Source organism: Aulostomus chinensis, chromosome 11 (genome assembly GCF_037954235.1).
Source record: "Aulostomus chinensis isolate RoL2024-O1b breed Wild chromosome 11, RoL_Achi_v1.0, whole genome shotgun sequence".
In the NCBI taxonomy this organism is placed as follows: Eukaryota; Metazoa; Chordata; class Actinopteri; order Syngnathiformes; family Aulostomidae; genus Aulostomus; species Aulostomus chinensis.
This window is the reverse complement of record NC_141330.1, coordinates 3,232,472-3,252,393: the sequence shown is the minus strand read 5'-3', so window position 1 is coordinate 3,252,393 and position 19,922 is coordinate 3,232,472. Positions and strand designations below refer to the sequence as shown.

The following is a 19,922-nucleotide window of genomic DNA, read 5'->3' as shown; positions in this document are numbered from 1 at the left end:
AGCTTCATCAGCACTAAAACTCTCTAGTCTGGTCTTTGGACCCTGCAAACAGGACTCCCTGGAACACTAAAGTCCAGTTCTGTAAAAGAAAAAAAAAAAGAAATTGCAAATCAAAGTCTGCCTGCTCAACAATTTGATCGCCACTGCTCCTCTCTCACCTGCTGTTGTGCAAATTAGTCCGTTTCCATGGAGACCGGGAGGACAAGGTCCACAGACGAAGCCCGCAGACACGTGGGGGCTCTCGAAACACTGAACCCCCCGGTGACACGGCCTTTTAGTGCACGGGGAGGCGCCAGAGGGTTTGGGCCTCAATGAAACGTGTGGTGTGGCCGCCGCTTTGACTGGAGACAAAAGGATCAGAATAAACTTCAGCCAAACTGCTAAGTACTGTACCTATAAATAACTATGACATAAACCTACAAATGCTTCCAGCGCTTCTGAATTAGCAGTAGATGTGCAGTATTTAACCATTTAAACGCAGTAGAGGACTTACGAGTGCAGCTCCTTCCGTCACCACGGTAACCTTGCGGGCAGCCTCCACAGACGAAGGAGCCAAAAGTGTTGTTACAGGCGACTCCGGGGAAACAGGGCTGAGAAACACACTCGTCTGTATCGTCTCGACACGTACGGCCTGGGAACACAATATGACACAACATGAAGACACAACTCGCCACACAACTGCAAAGACACGTTCAGATATTACGAACAAATAAAACACAAGTGTGCGTCCTTTACTGTGTCTACAGAAAGACTCGACTTCATCAGCCAGTCACAAATCTCCTTTTCAACTGAGACCCGAGTGTGAAGTAGAAAATTAACACACAAACACACTCAACTCACAATTGAACAATCACTACACTTCATCCACATCTACCCTCCTGTAACAGGAGTAGAAAAAGCACGAAAAAAAGAAAAGCAGGAATGATTCAAACTGTTATTAATTCATTACATTATTATTATTAATTCCCTGAATATGACAACTGAGATGAAACGATCTACATTAAATTAGCAGTGTGCTTCTCTAATACACACACACACACACACACACACACACACACACACACACACACACAAATGCAGTAAACAAAATGGTATTTTTAATAACAACTTTTGATATTCAGCACTGATTTATCGATAGCTCCCTCGCTTGGTGTAGGATTCAGAAAATTAACTCGCTACGATGTCGACAAGTCCAGTTTTAGTCAACTCTGGAAGTGATTCCAGCCAGATGGGATGAGACGTGAAGGGTGCAGGAAGTTGTAGTGTCAGCTTGTCCTGAAGAAGTAATTCTCATTCAAGAGGCAGTACATGTACATGTTAAAGATGTTTCAGACTGAGTGGCTCCTTGCTTTTAAACTCACTCTGGCACTTATTCTAGCATTGAACTACAATGATCTAATCTGTTGTTTGATGAAATATTGAATCTTTATGAGTTCCAACACGTCTTTAACTTTTGTAATTTATTTAGGTTCCTCTGTAAAGTGGCATCTAGACTTCTGTGTTTCCATGTGTAAAACTTGGTATACAAAACGTAGGTAACTGACAGCAAATGGCCTCAGTTCAGACTTGAGGCGTTCCACCAGGAGCTATTTAAAGAAACCTCACCATGTTAAATGGATCTGAAACTAACCGACCCTTAAGTTGTTGTGTAATCCTGCTGACGTACGAAGTCCAGGGTAAAACAAGGGAGGGAAAATGAGAGCTGTCAGTCTCATTTGGCATCGGCATCAGTACCAATGTGGTCATCCCTCTCGGCAACAATTACAGTGAAAACCTGTCATCCACCGTCCTTCAGAGTGAAGTCTGTCTCGCGTGTGTATTTGTTTCTGGGGTTTGATGTCTACCTGTCATCCCGGCTGGGCAGATACAGGAGAAAGAGTTGGTGCCATCAATGCAGCGTCCAAGTCTGCAAGGGTTTGGTTTACAGTCATCAATGTCCACCTCACACCTCTCCCCTCTAAACCCTTCGACACACACACACACATATTCCCCGCTGCCCGCTGGGAGGTTGAGGTTGGTTACACAGGAAGCGCCATTTACACAGTCACAGGGGCGTACGGACACCTGGGGAGGAAAAGTATACCTTTGTAACTTTGGAGATCTCCTCGGAATCAGTAAGTGATGTAGAACTAATGTCCTATAGCCCCCTCTAGTGGGAGGAAAAAGCAAACGCATATCATTTGGGAGCCAAAGCAAGAAGGAGAAGAAGAATAAACGCAGCTCTACCTGCACGGCGGCTCTGGTCTCAGTGTGACAGTCATCCCTCACAGTAAACTGGACGGTGTGTGTGTCAGTGGGCTCGGCGGTGGCCTTCCACATCAGCAGGCCGGCTGGAGAGAGAGAAGCACCTTCAGGTCCCGATTCAAGAGTGAAGAGCACCGCTGAGCCTTCAGGGTCCTGAGCTTGCAGCTGGTAGATGAAAGTCTCTCCCTGGAAGGACCAGAGACGAAAAGACCCTTCAGACTGCAGCACCGGGGGCTCGTTCTCTGTTGGGAAACACACAGACGTGCAACAGGCCAGTTCAAACTCTGTTCCCTAAAGAGTTTCCTTCAGCTTCATCTGAGTTCTGGTTAGGATTTCACGACTCTTTCGCAACACCACGGAATGAAATTTTTAGATCCATATTACCAAAACAAAATGGTCTCCACTCACTTTGGTTGTTTGTGAGATTATGGCGACAACTTTTCATGTTGAAAGCGTTTTGTGGACTAAATAAAACTTCAACCTGACCTTCAATCTGCAAAAAAATGTTTCCATCCACCTAAATTCTACAACGTTTGTTGATGTCATCGCCATGGCGATCAGCTGACCCTTCCCCAGTGACTTACAACACCAGAGGCAACAGCAAGTGTGGCCCAAAACTACAATTCGTGAACTAACAATTTGTTTTTTTTATCATAATAACCAACATCTCATTATGCTTTAAATAACCTCTCGTGTTCAAGCTCAAAAAGCACTCCTGAACCTCTGCTCACCATCTGACCTACTTTCAGCTGCAGCAGTGAGACTGGGCATGAAGTGTAAAAACGTCCTCATATCAGGGGCCGGAGGACTCGAGGAACTTCAGCAACTCCAGTCTGCTGAGAGCCGCTGACAAATCCTCCACAGATCCCTGAGTGACAACCAGCTGCTCTCACCTCACTTCCAGAGGAGGAATCACTGGAACTGGTTTCCATGGAGCCGTGTTTATGACAATATGTGCCACCTATGAGGCGGACCAGAGTGGAAACCCTGACGTGGTTGTGTACATACTCTCCGCGATGGACCAGGTGTGTTTGGAGGAGTCGGGGCGACACGTGAGGCAGGGGCTGCTGGGGTTGGACTCCCCCTCACTGTAACATGTGCCGTCAATGTTGCAGGTCTTCTCCTGGGACATAAAGACAATAAATAAGAAGCATGTTTATTTGTCCTCCACACAAACATGAGCCAGACCTCCATCAGAGAACCCCACGGGTTCATGACAAGCAGCACGCCACCGGGGGAGCAAGGCCACATTTGTTGAAACACTCCAACAAAGCTGTGCATTCCGTCGCTGCTGCCTGCAGTCCCAGGGCGCTCTAATGGACTCCGATGGGACAACTGGCTACTGTCATATTCCACCCACTAAAAGCACACTTCCAGGCTCAGATTGCTATCATAACTGTCTGAAAACAGACCAGAAGAATCTGTCAGCACCTGCAACCCAGATCCTATCATGGTTCCACCAAGTGAGTCGCATTCAAATTGTCACTCAGGGATCTCAGAAACACTCAATTCCATCACACACTTGAGACAAATGTAGCCAGGAAACCAGGGTCAAAGTTGAGCCCCATGAGCCCAACGCGCCTCTTCTGTGTCTGGAGCGAAGTGAAAGGTCACTCGGTGAGGAAGCCACACGATTAAGTTGTTTTTGTCATCACTTGGTCCTGCACCTGACGTCAATTCTTTTTTTAAGGGGGATTTTTTTTTGTGATACTCTGAATTCAATCATTCAAATCTTTTTCCAAAATGTACCAGTCCAAACCACTTGAATGGAATGAATGATTTGAGAGAATTTAGACCTCCACACTGCTTTCCTCTTATTTCTCCAGATCTGAGGACATTTCTGGTTGAATTTCACATCAACAAAAGGCACAAGCAGTTGGATGAGCATTCGCCTCATCAAGTTTTCAGTAGTTAAATGATAACCTTACCCTGAGGGTGCAGAGGACTTCAGTATTGAGGCTGCAGATCTGGCAGGCTCCATCATACAGAGTCAGTATCTTGGTGTTGCTGTAGCTGTAGCCATCGTTGGAAACCTGCAATCAAGATGAACGTGAGTACAGTTGATAACTGAGGTAAATGGACCATTATAATACACACACACACACACACACACACACATATATATATACTGCTGGTACCACAGTACTGTTTAATCTTGATGATAAATGTTCCCATATTTACCAAATCCAACAGTTGCCATATCATCATACTGTACTGTTTCATTTAGGTAAACAACTCATTTTAATGAGTAGTAGTGAAGTACTGTACTGTACTATACTGTACTGTACTGTACTATGGAGACTAAACAAGAGAGGGTGAAATAAAAGAGAAATAAAAGACTGACCAGATCAGGGAAAGAACATTGACCTACTCACTTTGAGCTGCCAGCGGGCGAGTGGTCTGTTTGTCACTGATTTCAGGTCCACGTCTCCAGGAGCCAGACGGTCCTCCAGCGGGAGGTGGCACTCCATAGCAGTCACATCCAGAAAGGTGGCCAGGACAAACTGGGGCTCATCAAGAACCCACTCTCCATCCACAAACTGGATGAAGTTTAGGAGGTGCAAGAGAGAGAGAGAGAAATAGTAGATTTTAATTAAATTCTGAGAACAGGGAAGGATGATAAAGTAACATACTAAAACCAAGAGAAAATAGAGGACAACACAGATTAAAACAGTCATCAACCACACAAGTGATTCGTTGCCACTCCTCATGAGGTCATCAACCACATGAGAGCGGTAAGGACCCTGGACACCCTTTTGATGTGAGGTAACAGTGTTAACCACTGAGCCACCGTGACTCCCAGAGAAAACACGCAAAAACCAAGAGCAATGAGCACAAAAACAAAACAGAAAAGTACCTTTTCTTTAACAAACTCACACTTGAGCTCGTAGGAGTCTTTAAAGCCTTGACCGTAGACCTGGACGGTGGAGCAGTCTCCCTGCCGCACATCACACAGACCCTCCTTCTCTAACTCTGCGATCTCTGGGATCTGGTCTTCAACAAGAGAAGTGCAGACAAATCACGTCTCGTAATGACAGGTTTTATTGTGAGGCCCCAGTGAAAGCAAGAGGAGGGAAAGACTCAACTCAATCTACAGCTTCATCTGAGTTGTGGGTCATGTATATTTAGTAACTTACCAGATAGCACGCTGCAGTCATAGGAACCAAATCCTGGGAAGCAAACGCAACCCCACTCGGAGCACTGGCCGTTCCCATTACACAAATTTGGACACTTCAGGATGGCCAGAACATCCTGGTACTCTTCTCTGCTCTTCCTCTCCTCCACGAGTCTCCTCTCACACTCATTCTCCAGCAGTGGTAATGTTGCATTGATCCATACCAGGTCGTCCTTCAGCTGAAGGTCAGTAACACACATGGTAACCACACGACTGACTATTGAGTCTTCTAGAAGACGCCGGCAGCCAAACGCTATGCTGGAGTTTGCCACAGCCTGCTGGCACTGAGCCCTGGCCTGCTGCTCGGTCACACCAGAAGGTGTCGGCCATGTTGGGGAGGAGCCTAGATGAACTGCTGATTCATGGTCTTCTGGGAAGAAGTAGGTGAAGCCCTCCAAGTCCGACTGGCTGAGGCTTTGGTGTGGGGAGCTAGAGATGTAACGGTGGGACTGCCTCCTGCCCCGGTGCCGCTGATGCTGGGGTGATGCTCCTTCCCTGGAGGCTCTCCTGGAGAAGCCACGTGGATTAGCATACCCACCTCCATGCTGAGTGTCTGGGCCTAGGACGCCTGGAGGTAGTTTTTCATTCCCCTCTCTTGTGAGTAGTTCTACTGAGCTGATGTATTCTGCGGTGACGTCCAGAGTGGGGATGACACTGGGCAGTTTCACATTGCCATGCTGAGAGCAGGTGGAGTCTGAGGATGAAGCCGGTTGCGGTTGACCTCGTGGTGACGTGTGGTGAGGCTCTGCCTGACAGTTCACGCAGAACTTGCGGGGGCTGAGTGCATGCGGAGATGATGGCAGCGTGTCAAACAGGCTGGTGGCTGGAGGGAGCCTAACAGAAGATTCAAAAAAGAGAGCAGCGAAGATGAAATGCTGAGGCCCAAAAGATTTGACAGAGGAGCTGAATTCACATTCACCTGCTAGAGAGCCCTGCAGCACAAGTTAGGTTCTGGACCCTCTTGCTGAATTTGGGCGTACACTGTTCAATTTAAGAAACGATGCTCCCAACGCACACTGTACAGGTGCAACGTCAAGCCAAAGCTCACATATTCATGAGCTCACACAGTCTGACGGTGGGCATCTGATGACAACTGTCAATAACGCCTCATTTGAAAGAACAAACAAAGTTGTTTTGCGCTTGAAGAAGAAAAACGAGGAAGGATTAGTTGAGGTTGAATGAGCAGGTTGTTGATGATGAGTCACGATCAGAGCAGGAGGACTAATCAAGCAGTTGCAGCTCGGCCAACCTGCCTCTTATAACATAACGGGTCTCCGTAGCACGCTGTCTGCTATCGGCACGATGTGGCAATGTAGCCAAGTCAGGGGAAAGACTCGTAGTTCTGCTTTGACCAAAGAAGAGCATGAGGTCAAACAAAAATTCACACGTCTTACATCTGCACTGCACAGCAAAATGACACCCGATGAGACGGAAAATTCGGGCCGACTTCAAAGGGAGTCGCGTGGCTCAAAAATCACGTTAGAAACTTGCTCACACCACACAGTGAATACTGGGATCAGAGGAGAAAACTACACAACATGTGAACGTATTTGTTGCTCCTGGGTTTGGTGCAGTGTCGCAGGTCATCTAACCTTGGCTCTTAAGAGCGGATGACAGAAAGCTTCAAGTGATAACTTTTATGCCTAAAATGTATACACAGACATAGAATAGGTTAAAAAAAATGTTCTCTGCTAGAACCGCTGCTGCAGCAGCATCAACGCTAACCTCTCCCGGAGCCGACGTTGTTGTGAACAAACCGCTGCTTCTTGCTGTCGTGCCCATAAACTGTGCCCGTATCTCCTCAGGAGAAGCTGACTGATTTGACTCAAACACATGACATGAACGCAACTTGACGCCTGACACAGCGGTTTAAAAAGCTGCCTCAAAAGGAAACCCTGAAAAACTGACCTCCATTCAGAAATAAAATGCTGCAGATCCTCCAGTGCTGCTCCCCCAGCTGAGTGGAAGTCGTTGTTGGGCTGCCCGTCGTAGGTCCCACACAGGCCTTCAGTGTGGCTCCAGTCCGAACTGGGGGCCCTCAGCGTCAGACTCATTCCCCAGTCAGAAACGTCGGCACGTACAAATGCTCCGGACGAGAAGGTCATCTGCAAATGACATCCGAGTTATTGCAAGGAGACAAGAAAAAAAGTACAAGATAGACATCGAGAGGGGGAAGTCACAAACAGTCATCAGACCCGTCAGTTTGACCAAACTGAAGGGTTAAAAAGTCCATTAGTGCTTAAGAACATTTCATGAATGAGGCCCAATCTTCTCACCAAATCAAACATTTTTTTATTGCACAAGTGTTTTATTTTTTTCCAAAAAAGGCATTTATTTTTATTTCCTTTTGCGTTATTCACAAGGTGGCGAAAGTCTAAATCAACTGTACGTGTTGTCTAGTACTTCTGGCATGCCGTCCTCACTCACGGTGACTTTGCGTCCCTGGTAGGACTCTGTGATGCGAATCCCGCTCTTGCCCAGGTCTCTGTTCCTGACGGTCAGGTGTGGTTTGGTTTCACCCATTTCCCCACTGCACATGTCAAAAGCGATAACGTCGCTGCCGTCCCTTGCCACAAAACCGCACACGCATGAGGCGGCGTGCACCACACTTCCACACTCCCACTGTCGGACGTGGACCTCAAACGACCACTGGCTGCTCTTATAGAGAACAAAGGTGCCAATTTGGTTGTTTTCATAATGCCTGTAGGAACAAAAAAAGGGAATAATAACAGTTACGCTGAATATCCGCCACGTCATAACTGGGCAAACACCAGTGGACATTATAATGTAACTTTTCTGTTACTCTGCTGTCGTGGAAGGACAGTAAACTGAAGTACCTGCCATCAAATGTGATCATGTGAGGATCAGTGAAGGAGAAACAGTAGGCAGAGGGGACATCCATCACCATTATCTGAAAATACCAGACACACTTCAATTTTTCTTAAATAAAACACTTTGTATCCAAGGGCAGGAATGTACAGCTGAGTCAAACTAGGAAAACCACAGCAAAACATTTGAATAGAGGGTCTTCAAGGACCTCATGGTGAGTCAAGATGTGGATCCATTTACCTGAACAGGTTCTGGTGAGTATCCGTTCCAGACAAAGTTCTGTGTGGTGATGGGTTTGACAGAGATCTGAGTCGTCCTGTTGCCGTCTCTGACGAAGTCTGTGACGGGGCTAAAGTGGACCACAGCCCGGCTACATACACCATCCCTGCAGGGGCCCCTGGGCAGATCCACCACACAGAAGGACAGAGACAGATCCGCACCCAGCAAACCCTCATCTGCAACACAACAGTTTAAGCTCAATTTTTATGACGGCAATCTGTTATTTTGAGCAGATTCAGAGCAGCGTCTAAAAGAAAGGCTTCCAAGCACAGCACTACTACTTGTTCTGACCAAGCAGCAAGGAAATAGGTGAGATTTTCCCTTCAGGAACACTCTCAATGATGTTGTCTGACCCCAACAGCAACGGCTGGAGCCTGTTGATAGCAAAAACAGGCACTTTTAGCGGCGTTTCGCTTGAGTGGACTGCAGCGTCTATTCCAAGTTTGGGTCCTCTTTTAAGCATATAAAGCACATGTTATGCTGCGCTTGCTTTTGGGGTGTACATACTCTACTCACATGTAAATAGTAAATGAAGTTATGCTGTTGTTCGTCATCCATAAATGTTTCACTAAATGTTGAGATGCAGTAATCATATATGCTGCAGGGGGGCGCTGCAGAACTGAAAGTGGCGAGCAGACCATCAACAGGGGAAGCAGGAATCCACCAAAGCTCTTGGAGGGGGCGTAGATGTGATGTTTTAGCCGTGATAGGTTGCAGGTGTGTGCTGCACACGTCTTGTTCATCCTCCCGTGCTGCACTGTCAACACTGCAGCCTTTACATAGCAGGAAAGTACTGCTCGATTGTCTTATGACCTGGATGTTGTGACCAAGACAAAAATGTGCTAACAACTTAAGTGACCACATGTTTATTTTTCAGATGAAAACACATCCTTTCCGCATCCTTTCACCTGATGTTCAGCAGCTTCACTGGGGGACGCAGGACGCAGGATGATGCCACTATTCCTTAGTTCCCTGAACATGCGCCCGTGCCAACCAGAGGAGGCGCTAGTGCAACCATCAGGACACACCCTGACGTGGCTTCCCACCTGCAGACTCTGCAAATTGTATCTGCACGAATTCTGGACCAAGCCAGAAGCAACAGGAGTACCTGGGTGGCAGTGATGCTCCCGCTACCGTAAGCTATTAACGTTAGCTTCCCTGGCTAATAACCTATTTAACTTACCACCAACCAGTTATTAAGTGGTGTCTCTCACCTTGACTGCTGGTGCTGAGCTGCATGGACATGGCACACTGTTCTGCAGCCCAGGAGGACTCTTCCAGACATGGGATGGGAACTGTGCTCTCAATCAACAACTGGTACAGCTTCCCATCCTCAGGTACACGGCTCACCTCCGGACTCAGCTGCCGAAAAGGGTGAAACAACTTCAGCACGAAGAAAGGTAAATTGTTTTAAATCTGTCTTGTGGACAAGTAACAGTGATTCTCTAACTCGATAGCTTAATGCGTGTATGGTATTATACAAACATTTGCTCTTCATCAACACACACAGGTCATAGAAAGAGTTGTAAAAGAGTAACGTACCCTGATCCCAGCGAAGAACTCTGGACTTTCCACAGAAGCTCCCCGGACGTCTGGCGAGTCCAGGAAGAAGCTCGCGGCGGAGCAGTAAATCTGAGAGAGAGAGAGAGAGAGAGAGAGAGAGAGAGAGAGAGAGAGAGAGAGAGAGAGAGAGAGGCCTCTGTTTTTATTGATTTGCTTTTTTTCAATTGTAACATGTAAAATCCATCATGATCACGCGAGGAAGCTAATCTAATACTGATTCTCTGAAAGAGCTAGAGAGCCAACATCTCAGATGTATCGAGAGAATATCTGACATGCTCTACTGACAGTAAAACACAAAATATTTACTGAAACTGGACATGAACTGTTCCAATGTGTTCTTTATCTTTTCCAGATGGATTTATCCTTTGGTGACCTTCCCTCTTAAATGTGTTTTTGTTCCACTTGCCACAAAAGCTCAGGCTCTAACCCCTGGAACAGCATCACCGCACACAACTCCAGCGGCAACTCTGAATAGATGTCAGCTATCAGCATTCACAAAGTTGAAATACTGCAGGTAGACCCAGGCAGCAGCATCAGTTTGGCTCGCCTCAACCAAAAACCTGGATCTCTTCCCCCTAATTTTTACACTGGAGACTGTACTGAAGCAGAGAATGAGTTCTTTAGCAAACAAGCAAATAAGACCTGCACATTTTGTTTTGCAAGATATTCTAAACCAGTGAACACAGATGAGGTTTGTGTCACCCACAGACAGGAATTCAGGCTTTTAACAGGAGACACTGCCTTCTAGACGAGAGACGTGGACGTACAACAACGCTGACTTGTCTCTGGGTTTTGAGACTCATTCTTGTGCAACATCATTTACTGAATGTGACAATCATCAAGAACGTTTAAAAAGAGGATCTTTGTTAGCCAAGCGCTAATATTATAGACATTATTATATTACAAACAAAAGTCTAACACTAGCCAGTTAGCCCTGACTCTGACTGTGAGCTTGCCTTCCCTAGGGTTACTGATAGTCTATATAAAAGGCGTGGAGGTAGCAAGCACAACATAGCTCTCACTGTTTTGAAGCCTTGAGTTCGGCTTTTGGCATTTTGACCTGATTGGTTGCTTGGGTAGGGACTTGTCAATCACCAGGCAGCCTGAAAGCACAGCCTGCTTTATCATCTATTTTACTTAAAACGGGTCATTAAACAGTGGCAGGTTGAGGTGTAAAGCTAAGTAACAGCAAGTCATATGAAGTCCCTACTTGTTTTCTCAGGAGAGCAGGTGATGCACACCTGTAGCGTGTGATGACACAGCAAGTCATGTTGTCATACCTGAGTTCATGTCATCTCAAATGGTCTTCAACTAGCTTCAGCATTTTACACATGTAGGGCTGCTACTGGCATGTTAGTGGTCTGCCTAAACTCGGTGTTTCAACTTGAACTGATCTATGACAGGACAAGGATCCTGTAGAATCACAGCATCAGCACCTTGTCCCCCAGACGGAGGTTGAAGCCGTCCAGCTCGATGAAGGCGGCGGTCTGGATGGTGGTCTCCTGTTTCAGCTCCTCTTTTATGCCCTGAGGGGAGAAGCGGGACCAGGCCACCACATAACCTAAGGAGCTGTTGGAGCGGCTCTCAAAGCTGCACTTCAAGTACACAGTGTTCCCCGTCACCTCCGAGACAATCACAGGCACCGATGGAGGGGGAGGTTGCTTGGCTGACGGGGACGAAGCAGAAAGAGTTGATGGATTAAAACCCAGATTGAAGTCATGCAACAGAGGTGGAAAAGAAGGCAGCTGCCCAAAACAAAACATGTCAAAAATCAAATTGAATCAAAATGGAAAGTTTGTTTCAAGACTTTAAAACCTCCACCTACATGCTTCATTCAGCTCCTCCAGCTTGTTTGGCCTCTATTGGCAAGTATTTGGACGCCTTGTTCACCAACTGGATTGGCCTCATTCCTTATGGTTTAGTCCATATCGTTGTACTTTGTTGTAAATGTACTGCGCTCAAGGACCTTTCCAACTTTATGTCAACACTTGGGGAGACGGTTGTTTCCCATTCAAACAAGACAGCGTCCTTTGACACATTGGAATGACTTTTCCAGTTTGGTGTAGAAGAACCAGGTTTTCCAGCACAAAGCCCCGATCTAAACCCCATCCTTTATCTCTACTAATGAGCCAGACCTTGTGGTCCCCAAAGGTCCCATGACACTCCTTTTAAAGAGACCCCCCTCATTTCAGCAGTTTGCTCATTTGCTCACAAAGTCGGCACAATGCTGCCTCAGCACGAGAGTTTAGACAGACTTTTATCATTGGCATCAAACGTGACAGCCATGTTTTTACGTCACACTAAATGCTGCTGTTTTGACTGTGAAAAAAACTACAGAGGCGCAATCAGAATTGGTGTCGCAAAGCTGTGCACACGGGTAACCCTAACCCTAACCCAGGTTCAGTATGTGGGATCCATTCATCTTCTTTTGTTTACTATCACAGTTACAAACTTAAACATAACTTATGAAGACTTGGCTAAAATCTTGGGGGAAAAAGGGAGAAGGCGCCACTTTGTGAAGGTTTCTGCTACCACAAAACACTTGGTTTTAACCAACGACTGCAGTAAATGGTGATGGGAGCAGCGAACGCAACATTTAGGCCAGCTTGTGAGAAGCAGGTCGGACATCGTTAAATCCCAAAGATGATTTTCCATCCACGACTTATCAATCCGTCCCTCTGCCAGCTTCCTCTGCTTTGGCATAATTCACGACCTGGCTGAGGGCTGTCGCTATGGAAACGAGGCCCAGCGGACACCAGGACACATGCTCAGCTCATTACGAGGAGCAGCAAGGGGGCCAGCGGTGCATTCCTGACTGCGTGGCAACTCCCTGACCCCCTGATTGTTTTGGTGTTTGACCTAACATGAGGAGACAAGCACCAGCCATAAACACAGCAACAGGCTCCTCACGTTTACATGCTCCGTCGACGTGCACCTCGTCCGGGCCGCAGGTCAGCGACATCACGGGCAAAGTGTCCGACATTTCTGTTAAAAGAAAAGGAGAGAAACGTAATTAGAAACCAGTTCAGGCTGTGTTCATGAACACGTCGATGCAGAGGAAGGAGAGGAAGCAGCACTCTTAAACCTCGGGTGTGATATTTTCCAACATCAGGACGACGTTTCTGGGCACTAATGTGCACATGCATGATATCAACACATCCTCAATTCAGTTCACTTTCAATCCTACATAAGTACAGTGACACCAGACATAAGTTAAAGGAGATACGTGAGATGGGGCACCCTGGTAAGCTACCTGAGAGGTTGAGAACCGCAGCCCGAAAAATGTTGTCAAAATGCTGCCGGTATATAATACAATTACGGCATATAATCTATCTAGCACTAATTAAAAAATTAAGATATAACTAAAAAAAATCACAGCTTCTGTAATTTAGTTTACAAAGTACATTAAATGGTTTAGAAGTTGGCAAATTTATGGCACATGACACCCAAGCATATTTTATTAACAGCAGCTGCTTTACACTTTTTGTCAAGAAAGACACAGATAATGACTTTTTTTTTTTTAGTTTTTAGTAAATTAATCCTCAAGTTATCCTCACCTCTGGATCTCTGCACACCACACTGAGGCTTCAAGAGTTACCTTAAAATTTTCCCTGTAACAAGTTGCTTTTTTCTCATCTTCTATGTATGCAAAAGAAGGTTGTCAAGGAGGAACAGAGTCACGAAATCTGCCGTTGAGCAGATGTACAACATTACACAGCAGAAGTGAGCAATCACACTCTCCTGCCATGGCACTTGTAGTGCGCTCATGAGTAACTAGGAGCTTCCTTCCTCTGAGATGGCGTGGAGTTGAGAGCTCAGAGAAGTTTGACGTTACTCAACATGGCAGCGTTTCTGGGGAAAGATGAGAAACGTACGACACGTCGCAGTTTGCCTTCATTAATTTCTAATGTCCGAGGGTTGTTTCAACTCATAAAAACAAATAATCACAACTGAGAGGCACATGTAGATTAAAAGATGCTTGTAAGAGAAAAATGTAAAATCCAACTGTGTGTGTGACGACAGGAGTTCATGAATAGTGCAACTGTAGTGATGCCATGGAGGGACGTCAATATAAAAGACTTTAAAAAACTGGATATAAAATGGAAATGTTGTCGTCCTCCTCCTCCACTTATCCAGTTGGTCCGGGTCGTGGGGGCAGCAGCCTCAGCAAGGAAGCCCAGACTGTCCACTCCCCAGCCACGTCCACCAGCTCTTCCGGGAGAATTCTAAGGCGTTCCCAGGCCAGCCCAGAGATATAATCCCTCCAGCGTGTCCTGGGTCGGCCTCGAGGCCTCCTCCCGGTTGGGCATGCCTGGAACACCTCCCGAGGGAGGCGTCCTCACTAGATGCCTGAACCACCTCCACTGACTCCTCTCGACATAGAGGAGCAGCAGCTCTACTCTGAGTCCCTCCTGAATGACTGAGCTTCTCACCCTGTCTCTAAGGGAGAGCCCAGCCACCCTGAGGAGGAAACTCATTTTGGCCGCTTGGATTCATGATCTTGATCTTTCGGTCATTACCCAAAGCTCATGACCATAGGTGTGGGTTGGAACGTAGATTGACCGGTAAATCGAGAACCTCGCCTTTTGGCTAAGCTCCCTCTTCACCACAACAGACTGGTTTAGCAAAATCTGCATCACGGATGCCGCCCCGATCTGCCTGTCAATCTCCCGCTCCATCCTAGCCTCACTCATGAGCAAGACCCCAAGATACTTAAACTCCTCCACCTGAGGTAGGACCTCCCCCCTGACCTGAAGTGGGCAAACCACCCTTTTCCGGCTGAGGACCATGGCCTCAGACTTGGAGGTGCTGATTCTCATCTCAGCCGCTGCACATTCGGCGGCGAACTGGAGGTCATGGCTTGATTGAGCTAAGAGGACCATGTCATCTGCAAAAAGCAGAGACAAAATCCTCCCGCCACCAAACTTGACACCTTCCTCCACCATCCGGCTGCACCTAGAAATTCTGTCCCTAAAAGTTATGAACAGAACCGGTGACAAAGGGCAGCCTTGGCAGAGTCCAACCCTCACTGGGAACAAGTCTGACTTACTGCCAGCCACGGGGACCAGACTCTCACTCCTCCGGTAGTCAGACTGAGCAGCCCTTTGTAAGGGGCCATCCACCCCATACTCCTGGAGTACCCCCCACAGGATGCTCCTGGGAACACAGTCAGAAGCCTTCTCCAGATCCACAAAACACATGTGGACTGGTTGGGCAAACTCCCACGGTCCCTCCAGCACCTTAGTGAGGGTAAAGAGTTGATCTATGGTTCCACGGCCAGGATGAAAACCACACTGCTCCTCCTCAATCTGAGGTTTGACTACCGCCCTGACCCTCCTCTCTCCTCTCCTGTAGCCTGGCGTAGACCTTTCCAGGGAGGCTGAGGAGTGTGATCCCCCAATAGTTGGAACACACCCTCTGGTCCCCTTTCTTAAAGATGGGGACCATCACCCCGGTCTGCCACTCCAAAGGCACCGTCCCCGATGTCCACGCAATGTTGCAGAGACGTGTCAACCAAGACAGCCCCACTACATCCAGAGCCTTGAGATACCCAGGGCGGATCTCATCCACCCCCGGAGTGCTGCCATTGCGGAGTTGTTTCACTGCCTCTGCGACTTCTGCCCCAGAGATTGGATGACCTCCCTCCCAAGCACTCCCTTAACTCTGTCTCCTCCATGGAGTATGTGTTGGTGGGATTGAGGAGTTCCTCAAAGTATTCCTTCCACCACCCAATTATCTCCCCAGTTGACATCAGCAGTCTCCCATCCCCACTGTAAACAGTGTGGACAAGTTGCCGTCTTCCCCCCCGAGGCGACAGACCGCTTGCCAGAACCTTTTAGGAGCCAATTGATAGTCATTCTCCATGTCCTCACCAAACTCCTCCCACGCCCGAGGTTTTGCCTTGGCGAGTGCCATGGCTGCACACCGCTTGGCCTGCCGGTACCGGTTGGCTGCTTCTGGACACCCACAGGCAAACCCTGCCCTGCAAGCCTCCTTCTTCAGCCTGACCGCCGCGACCAGCCCCAGCAGCCTTATGGCCACAGCTCACAACAGCCACCTCGACAATGGCAGAGGAGAACAGGGTCCATTCTGACTCAATATCCCCCACTGCCCCCAGGATGTGGTCAAAGCTCTGCCGGAGGTGGGAGTTGAAGATCATTCTGGCAGGTTCTTAGACATGCGATGATTTTTTTTGGGGGGGGGGGAGGGGGGGATTAGGTTAGTATGGTCTTTAACAATTTGTTGTTAAAAATGGTTGAAATAAAAAAGAAGTAAAAACAGAAACTTCTGCCAAATCAATTTTTTTTTAACTTCACCAGAGTTCTGACTCATAGGATTTGTTGCTTGTCTGTATTTTCCTTGCAAATACATCTCATCATTATTATTAACTGCTATGTATTCATACTTGCTGCTGGTCCAAGCGATGAGGAAATAAAGTGAGGAGAATCTGAATTCTTGAACCCTCCATATTCTCGATTCGCCACACACAACTGCTGACGATAATTTGTATGGCCATCACTCTGTTCTTCTTAAAAACTGTAAAACTTATTAAAAGTAGCTCCTCCCACATATGTAGCCCAGTCAAAACCAAACCTTTCAGACTGTTATATTACGAATAGTTCAGTGTAAAAGTGCTACAAAGAGTCACTGCAAAATCTCTATTGATAAATCCTCAATGTTCACGAAAAGACAACATTTTGTCTTCATGGTGGATGAAGTATAAAAACAGAAACTTTGATGGCAAAAAAAAAACATTTGGGTGAAAGTGAAAAAGCTCATGGAAGACATGAGGTGAGGTGCACAAGTAACCACAGGATCCAGGAAGTCGCTCCAACACTTTATTGTAGTCTCGTTAGTTGAGATTCAGTTCTAGAGAAACGGTAAGAGAACATTTTACAGGTCTGAACAGAACCAAACAATTCATCATAAACCAGGTTCATCATCAGAGCTGGAATTTCAGCCTCTTCACCTGAACACGGGATTAAAGTGGTACAAGACACACAAACATCCAAATGATTTATGCTGACCTCAGATCTAACAAATTAAGATCTGCAAGTGAAAAGTCCATAATTAACTCAGACGGGTGGAGGGCGGAGGTCTATAACCTTGTGGGTGTGGTCTGGTCATGAGCGACAGTCCATGCCTGATGCAGATGAGGTGGAGACTTGGGATTTAACAATGAATTCCAATTTCCTCTGAAGTGCGTGATAATTTTAGATGAAGTAGCAAAGGCCTTCATGCCTGAGGGTCAACAATGAAAGCAGCAGCAGGAGAAGAGAGAAAGAACTAGAAGTGAACTGGAGGTGTGGCTGGCGGGTTCTCTGGGAGGAGCAGAAACGCCACGGACGTCAGCTCTCAACAAGAAGGAACAGATTCTCAGCTGCTATCGTCAGTGACATCCACCTGTTGGAGCTCCATCAACTCAGCTCTGCCTCCAACATGACAGAGGCGGAGTCCAACATGTAGAGGCTGAGTGAATGTGCTCTGGACTCTGTGGAGGAGAGTCATGGTTTCCATGGAGACGCTGTAGAAGGACAGAACACCTGCACTGTGATCCAGGTACACTGCCAGTCTGGAGGACCAAGGACCTGAGACATCAGATGAGGCGCTGTTGTGTCTGAATCGATATTTTTAACTGTAATAATATAAAGCCCAAGATTTGTCACTGTATCCAAATCTACTTTCATCTTCTCCTCTGCTGATGTTCTTGTATGCGACTGCTACATCTCCTCCTTCTCTATTAACCTCCACCTCCCAGTAACACCGTCCAGTCAGACCCTCTCTACTCAGCACCTGCCACCAAACACTGAATCTGTCTGGATGTCTAGAATTAGGCTGACGATCTCTCAGAACTCTTATTTTTCTGTTCCCCTCAGATAACGCCAGCTGTGTGTGTGCTGTGTTTGGGTCCAGTGTGATTTCTTGTGACTATTTTAGGAACTCAGCTCTGGTCTTGGGTTCTGGTTCTGGCAGTAAAACCTCCACTTGAGTCTCCATCAGTGAGATCTTTGTTTCCGTCTCTCTCAGAACGTCCTGTAGTTTGTCTCTGGTGTTTGACACAGCAGCTGTCACACCCTCAAAGCAGCGGCAACGACGGATCCTGATGCTGGGCGAGTCTCCAGATTCTCTGGGTTGTGACAATGAGGGGAAACGCTGGAGAAACTGGGCGTGATGGTCAGTGAGTGACAGCTGCTGCAGCTCGGCGTCTCTCCTCTTCAGGTCCCTGATCTCCTGCTCCAGATTCTCCTGAAGCTCTCTGACTCGACCCGCCTCAGTTACCTGCTGCGATCTGATCTGCTGGTTCACATCAGATCTTCTCTTCTCCCTCAGACGGATCATCTCAGAGAAGATCTTCTCACTGAGCTCCACTGCTCTCTCAGCAGAGACGTTGATGTTCTTCTCCTCCTGCTGAAGAACCTCTACATCTTTCTCTTTGTCCAGGATTCCCTGCTGGATCCTTTGTCGACTGGCCTCCAGATCTTTCTGCCTCTCAGTTCTTTCTGCAGCAGCTGAGACGACGTCGTGGCCTCGATGTTCATCCACAGAGCACAGAGAGAACAGATACACTGCTGATCGGTACGACAGAACATCTTCATCACCTCGTCATGACGAGAGCAGACGTTCTCCTGCAGCTTCTTGGAGGGTTCCACCAGCTTGTGTTTTTGAAAGGCGGGGGATTCAAAGTGAGGCTGCAGGTGTTCCTGGCAGTAAGAGACCAGACAAACCAGACAGGACTTGAAGGCTTTCAGTTTCCTCCCAGAGCAGGAATCACAGGCCACGTCTTCAGGTCCAGCATAGCAGGGACCAGCAGGAGCAGCTTGGAGTCCAGTCTTCTTCAGCTCCTCCACTAAAGCTGCTAACATGGGGTTTTTCTCCGGGCCAGGCCTCCGTATGAAGCTCTTCCTGCACTGAGGGCAGCTGCTGGTTTTCTCCTCCTCTTCATCCCAGCAGGCTTTAATACAGCTCATGCAGTAGCTGTGTCCACAGGGAATAGTGACCGGATCCTCCAGTAGATCCAGACAGATGGAACAGGACAAGGTTTCTCTGTAAAGCTGAACTCCTTTCTGAGCCATTTCTCCTCTCTGTGGCGACGACTCTCTGAGTTTCAATTTAACAGAAAGTGAAAGTGGTTGGAGGACTGATCTCAGAGGATGTTGTTGGTTCCATCCATCTTTAAACTGCAGTTCTAAAGGGGAGGGAACAAGGAAGTACCTGCACAGAGCAGCTGGGAGAAGTTTGCCCTCAAACTTTTCTGTCAGAGAACCTTCAGGAAGTCATGTGACAAAGTTCTTTTCGAGATCAGTTCATGGTGGAGCAATACATCAAACACTGAACTTTCACCCTGGAGATTAATAATCGTAATAATAATAAGAAGAAGAAGAATCAAAAGAAGAATAGGCAGCACAGTGGTGCCTGTGGGAGTGCCCTCTGGTACTCCGGCTTCCTCCCACCGTCCACAGACATGCAATTGGGGACCAGGCTAATTGGATTCTCTAAATTGACCGTAGGCGTGACTCTGAGTGTGAATGGTTGTTTGTCTCTCTGTGTTGGCCCTGCGATGAACTGCCGACCTGTCCAGGGTGAACCCCACCTCCCGTAGCAGCTGGGATAGGCTGCGCTTCTCTACTTAGGCTACTGCCCCCATGACTAGGGCCCTATAATTTCCGCGACCGCGGAATTGGGCGATAAAAACTGAATTAATTTTTTTGTAACCCAAAACGCCACATTTATATTTCATCCTGTCCTCACAGCCGCGGCACACACAGACAGTTATCCTGATAATGCACAAGTGACCGCACCTTCGCTTCACTCACAGAGACAGACAGACAGA

The 19,922-nt window shown here is 47.3% G+C and overlaps 1 protein-coding gene and 1 pseudogene across 4 annotated transcripts in view; both read right to left on the bottom strand.

Annotated features, from left to right (window-relative positions):
• Positions 1-19,922, bottom strand: part of vwde (von Willebrand factor D and EGF domains) — a 33,135-nt gene that overhangs the window by 6,140 nt on the left and 7,073 nt on the right. For 2 of the 4 annotated variants that reach the window (XM_086217744.1, XM_086217747.1), the window contains exons 4-20: positions 13,001-13,075; positions 11,527-11,756; positions 10,070-10,159; positions 9,742-9,889; positions 8,489-8,703; positions 8,257-8,330; positions 7,847-8,120; positions 7,328-7,524; positions 5,382-6,253; positions 5,102-5,238; positions 4,620-4,784; positions 4,173-4,277; positions 3,253-3,367; positions 2,227-2,486; positions 1,845-2,064; positions 494-631; positions 159-341 (exon numbers count right to left, since the gene is read on the bottom strand). In XM_086217744.1, coding sequence (XP_086073870.1) covers positions 159-341; positions 494-631; positions 1,845-2,064; positions 2,227-2,486; positions 3,253-3,367; positions 4,173-4,277; positions 4,620-4,784; positions 5,102-5,238; positions 5,382-6,253; positions 7,328-7,524; positions 7,847-8,120; positions 8,257-8,330; positions 8,489-8,703; positions 9,742-9,889; positions 10,070-10,159; positions 11,527-11,756; positions 13,001-13,075 — 3,498 coding nt within the window. The remainder of the gene's footprint in view (positions 1-158; positions 342-493; positions 632-1,844; positions 2,065-2,226; positions 2,487-3,252; positions 3,368-4,172; positions 4,278-4,619; positions 4,785-5,101; positions 5,239-5,381; positions 6,254-7,327; positions 7,525-7,846; positions 8,121-8,256; positions 8,331-8,488; positions 8,704-9,741; positions 9,890-10,069; positions 10,160-11,526; positions 11,757-13,000; positions 13,076-19,922) is intronic. The other 2 variants (XM_086217745.1, XM_086217746.1) reach the window with 2 other exon arrangements.
• Positions 16,944-19,478, bottom strand: LOC147252861 (E3 ubiquitin/ISG15 ligase TRIM25-like; annotated as a pseudogene).